This window comes from Aplysia californica, unplaced genomic scaffold (genome assembly GCF_000002075.1).
Source record: "Aplysia californica isolate F4 #8 unplaced genomic scaffold, AplCal3.0 scaffold00113, whole genome shotgun sequence".
NCBI classification, from domain to species: domain Eukaryota; kingdom Metazoa; phylum Mollusca; class Gastropoda; order Aplysiida; family Aplysiidae; genus Aplysia; species Aplysia californica.
In genome coordinates, this window is record NW_004797383.1 from 542862 (window position 1) to 548695 (window position 5834).

The 5834-nt window shown below is 40.5% G+C and overlaps 1 protein-coding gene across 1 annotated transcript in view; it reads left to right on the forward strand.

Annotated features, from left to right (window-relative positions):
* The first annotated feature begins 2420 nt into the window (after window positions 1–2420).
* LOC101854563 overlaps window positions 2421–5834 on the forward strand; it is a 13143-nt gene continuing 9729 nt past the window's right edge. Inside the window, exons 1-3 of the mRNA XM_005095775.3 lie at window positions 2421–3060; window positions 3928–4010; window positions 5693–5799. Coding sequence (XP_005095832.1) covers window positions 3000–3060; window positions 3928–4010; window positions 5693–5799 — 251 coding nt within the window. The 5' untranslated portion in view covers window positions 2421–2999. The remainder of the gene's footprint in view (window positions 3061–3927; window positions 4011–5692; window positions 5800–5834) is intronic.

Here is a 5834-nt window from a genome sequence, read left to right on the forward strand (position 1 = left end):
TGGGGTGATAGCTCATGTCAATTTGAAGAGAGTGAAACACCTTCATTGGTTCGGTTCAAATGTTGGACAACGGTGGATAGCTCATATAGCTCATCTCTGGCAAGAAACATTTGACCAATAGAAAGCTGTAATTAAACAGGCATAGTATTTGTAATAACAATTGTCCTTCGTTCGTGGATTTCGATTTCAGCTGAAATTTCTTCTGGCCATTTTAGGTAAAAACAACAACCCCAAAAACAACAACAACAACAGCAACAACAAAATGTTGACACCTAACAAAAAAAATTTGTTCTGTTCCTTCTTTTTTTCTTCTTCTTGTCATTTTAAGTAAACCAACACATGTAGCTTATTTGTGTCACGACGTGGGGGAATCAGGCGCTCTTCAGTTTTTGGGCATGGAGTTATTCAAATCATCTTTAAACTGATTCATTTGTCCTGATTTGGAAGGAAAAAAAAATCCATATGTTTTGAATAGAAGTAGAAATATTTATTGCTGTTGAAGGAGGTGGGGGTCACCTGGTGTCAGCGGGAAAATTAGCGGGAAAATTAGCGGGAAAATGGGCATCAAACTTTGGTCACTTCCAGAGCTTGAGAGTCCTTGGAAACTACAAATTTACAATTTCAATGTCTTTGACAACGTTTTTCAGTGAAATCTACACACAAATGTATTCTTTAGTCGTAAAAGGTGTTAAGGCAAAAAATAAGACAATTTAAAACAATAATTACAGAACCCAAATGGCCAGAAAAATGCTGGTTCCTTTGATTTCATTCTTTTTGACGAGAACATGATTTCACCGTGATGCCTCATTAAATTGGTATCCCGCTGAAAGACCATGAAAGTGAATCTGATTAGAATCTCCGAAGTGGCATCTACACTACAAGATTCTCCAGCTACATGTATGTAGTTATATTTTATTATTTTTTATGGTACGTGTTTTACGGCGCTTGCACCTGCATTAGGTCATATGACAGCGCGAGACACATTAAACTTTTTTTTTTTCAGTTGATAGGAAATTTAGAATTTTGCCCGGGTGGCGGGCGAAGCCTACTCCTATCGATTTTGGACCACTTAAAGGATCTTTAACGTGCCAACCTGCACACGGTACTTCCGAGATTTTTCGCCCTTGTCCTAGAAGGCCATGTGTAGATTTTTGCTACCAGAAGATCAGGGATGTGGCTGAAAGACAACAGTAAAAACGGGCCAAGGAGTAGCAGTAGAAATAGTAGAAAGGCTGCAGAAAGAGTCAGGAGCCCAGTGGAGGGAGCAAAGGAGGTTAAGTTGGGGGGGGGGGGGGGGAAGAGAGTGGAGATGAAAGCAGACGACAGAATATTGCAAAAAAATAGCGTGAAAGGAGAAGATTTTAGAGAATAAAATTGTCCGTCCCTACCCAGGTTCGAACCCGGGACCTTTTGAATGAGAGGCGAACACCTTACCTATAGGCCACGAGAGCCCCACATTCTCTTTCTGTAATATTTTCAAAACCCTTGCATTTTTACGGGGTTTTTTTTCAAAGGGTTCTTCCATTTCATTTCTTCTTTTTTTCGAAAAATCAGGAAGGGGGTAACGTTTTGTAAAGATGAGTTTCAGGCTTGCGAACAGATTATTTCGAAGGAGGAGCATCAAGGCATAGTAAAGAAGAAGTGAAGAATGGAAAGAAAACACATCATACACCAAAGTAAATATCACACACAAACACACACACACACACACACACACACACACACACACACACACACACACACACACACACACACACACACACACATCTCATCATTTATTAAAGGTGAATGCCTTTTGCTCGGCCATCGGACAGTGTGTCCATCACCCCGATGCGTGTTTTATCTATGCAACCCTCTCCCCCCCCCTCCCCACAATCTCTGTGACCTGTTTTTATTATTGATTGATGCAGGTGCTTGACCATTAAAATGTTCTGTCCTCATTATCTTTGTTTTTCCAGGTTTACTGTACATACTATATCATTATCATAAAAGGAAAATCCTCGGCATACTATCGTTGATAATTGTCAAACAAACAGAAAAGCGAATATAAAGAAATTTTAAGTAAGATCAACGTCCTATGCAAGCAAATCGAATTGAAGAACAAACAGTGACAAATTGTATAAATCACTACAACTCCCCTCTCCACCTTTTCGCGGGAGCCGATATGATTTCTCATCTCCGAAGTCCGTTCGAGTTCTTCAAGTCTCCGGTGGCTTTGTTATGTCGTTTTATTTGCAAACGGTATCAGCAGCCTCAAAATTGAAGTACCGGCGTTATCTATCGGCTGAGACCGCGGCGGACTCACTGCCACACACACACACACACACACACATACACACACACACACACACACACACACATACACACACACACACACACACACACGCGCGGTGACACACACAGAGCGATAGCTGGGACTGGCGCGGATTAGAGACGCACACATACACACACACCGCCATTTCAAAATGGCGGCTGTTGGCGGTCGTTGAGGGAATATTCAGGGATTTTTTCATTGTGGTGTTAATGACAGTTTGATTTCTGCTTTCTTTAAGTTGGTTTAAGTACATTTTAAGTTAATACAGGAATGTGTCTTTTTGAAATTGGCAATAAAATGAGTTGAAATCTTCACTGTCAAGAAAAAAACTGAATAATTCGTCCACTTCCTACTTTGAAAGCGGAAGTGACTTTGTCCGAAAGTCTAGATGTGAACTGTTTGAAAACGTTCCTTATTATGAGACCCTAACGTTATTTAACTTCATAAATAAACAGCACATATTATCATTAATAGAATCTTCATCTGAACATTTTCGTTTGCTCCGTTTTCAATTTTGAATTTCAATATATTATGACAAGAACACATAGGGTCCTTAAAGCATAAAAGGAAATGCGATATATTTGACAAAACACGTGAAATTAAGAGGGGAAAATAAAAAAAGCATTCTACAAACCACTGGAGGTTTTGGAACAGTTTTTTTTTTCAATTCATTCAACGGAACAAGATGACGCCACTGACTATCTTGGCACTTTTTGGCGCTGCTCTGACTGCTTGTCTTTTTCAAGGTGAGCCCTGTGAATGATGTTCTGATTTGTGTGTGTGTGTGTGTGTGTGTGTGTGTGTGTGTGTGTGTGTCTGAGTGTGTGTGTGTCTGAGTGTGTGTGTGTGAGAGAGAGAGATCAGCCAGAAAAAAAAAGAGTCGGCGGAAGTCCTCACTTTGCTTCAGATGGTGCTGCAGTTGTTTTTTCTGAAGCTCTCGGCTAAAACCGCCCCTGGACATGGATGGCTGGTGCCTCTATAAATAAATTATTGATTCTGAAGCTTTCTTTCGTTTCTCCAGAAGAAGAATAGTAATAGCACAGTTTGTTAGTTTCACTTTTATTGTTTTTCACACTCTGTTCGCAAAGTCCACGCTTTTTCGAGGAGGGCGCCACCGAGTTTTTATGACACTTTTAACTGGCCCAAAGAGAGGAGTGAACTATCTCGTTGTACACGATCTTTGACAGTAGCCGATGGAGGGATAAGGGAGGAAAAGTGCCGCGTACTCTCGAGTACGGCGAGGCTGGAGTTGTGTCCCTTCTTTCTGTCCTGCCGTATTGACGTTCACCATGGTGCGAACTCTCCGACCGTGTGTAAGTTGCGTACGTTAAAGATCCCTCGGTGGTTTAAAATCAATTGGAGTAGGCTCCGGCCGCCACCCGGGCAAAATAAAAAATTTCCTACCAACTGAAAACGTCTAATGTGTCCCGCGCGCTCATATGACCTTATGCAGTTTCGAGCCCCGTAAAACACTTACCAACAAAAAAAGAACTCTCCGAAGAGAAGCTTCTATAGAGAGGGGAGAGCGACAGCCATGACAGTGCACGATCTTGGGGTATATATGTCTATGACTAACTCAATTTGCTTTTTTTCTGTTTGTTTGATTCTCCCAGCTGTCCAGGGTCAGTGCACTTTGCCCGAAGAGTATTCCGGCACTTGGTATCACAGGGCCCAGGGAGACGACACGACCATAACGGTAAACTTCCGAGGATGGGTGTTGGGGGAAGGGAGGCGGGGGAGGTCGGTTTGGGGGAGAAGTTGTTTTGCTGTTGTTTTTTGCTTTTTGTTTGTTTTGTTTTGTTTATTTGTTTCTTTTCTTTTCATTTCAACGTAGGCGTGGCCGGGGGGTCCCCCCCCCCCCCCCCCTCCCCCTCCCTTCCGCGTTTTTTTTTTTTGGGAGGGGGGCGTCCGTTTTTGGAGATGGAATTTTGTGTGTGTGTGGGGGGGGGGGGGGGAGGGGGGATAAGAGAGGGGGTGTTGTACTCCTCGTAAGGGGTCTGCGCCAATGAAAAACCTTTTTTCTGTCTCTCTCCTTCATCTCCTACTCTTCCACCGCCTCTTTTTTGTTCTAGTACTACTTCTTCTCCCCACCCTCCCCCTATATTTTTGGTAATTTAACAGTTTCATCAACAAAAGTAAAAGAAACAAAAGTAAATAGTAGCTTCAACAAAATTAATAAAAATAAAAGTAAAAACAAGAACCAAGTTTCAATAAAAATTGATAAAAATAAATGGCGTAAAATAATCAATTTAACTAATGAAAGTAAAACGTAGTATCAACAAAATTAATAAAAACTAAAAGTTAAAAAAAAGGTATCAATTAAACTAATAAAAGTAAAAAGTATTCAACAAAATTTGTAAAATTTAAAGTAATAAAAAAACCCAACAGTATTAAATAAACTAATAAAAGTGAAAACTAGTATCAACAAAATTAATAAAAGTAACGAGTGGTATCAACAAAATAATTGTTTTAAAAGTCTAATGGTATCTACAAAATATTTTTTTTTAAAGTCTAATGGTATCAATAAAATATTTTTTTAAAAAGTCTAATGGTATCTACAAAATATTTTTTTTAAAAGTCTAATGGTATCAACAAAATATTTTTTAAAAAGTCTAATGGTATCAACAAAATATTTTTTTAAAAGTCTAATGGTATCTACAAAATATTTTTTTAAAAAGTCTAATGGTATCTACAATATCAGTAAAAGTAAAAGTAAACAGCAGCAGCAAGAACAGAATTACTAACGATCCTGTTCCACCAGTGAGGGGGTGGTTGGCGGGGTCTCTGGTGTGGGTGCTCCTTTTTTCGATCAAACATCTTTCTTATTTATCTTTCCTTCTCTTTTTTTTTCTTTTGCTACTCTTTTGTGACACCTCTAATCTTCGGCTTTTATACTGAGTATGTATCTAGCACAACACAATTAAAGCTATGTTGCTGTTCATTTATATTATGCATGTGACTCTAACTCTAAGCCTGCGTGTGTGTGTGTGTGTGTGTGTGTGTGTGTGTGTGTGTGTGTGTGTGTGTGTGTGTGTGTGTGTGTGTGTGTGTGTATGTGTGTACGTGCTGAAACACGAAACCAATGTGCCAGGATCTGGACAATAAACATATGTCTTATCTTATATGACTTTACTGAGAGTGATTCGCGGGTGCTCTGGTGTTGTTTGCTTCTTCTTTCCTCTTCTTCTTTCCTATCAAACATTTTTCGTCCTTATCTCCCATTCTCTTTATATTATGTTTGTTACTCTCTTGTAACACCTCTAATCTTCTGGCGCTCATAATATGACCTTCAGCAGTTGCGAGCGCCGTAAAACCTCTGCTAAAACTAAACTGACTTTACTGAGTTGCAAGGGCCGTCAAAACTTTGTTCCCCCACAGGTGAGCTCCTCGCCAGGTGTGTGGGACGAACGAGACTGTCACGACATCAGAATCCACGCAAGTGAAAACGGGACCGCCGGTCGGACCTCCACCATCATGCTTAAGTCGTGAGTACTCACAGGGGGGGGGGGGGGGGGGGGGG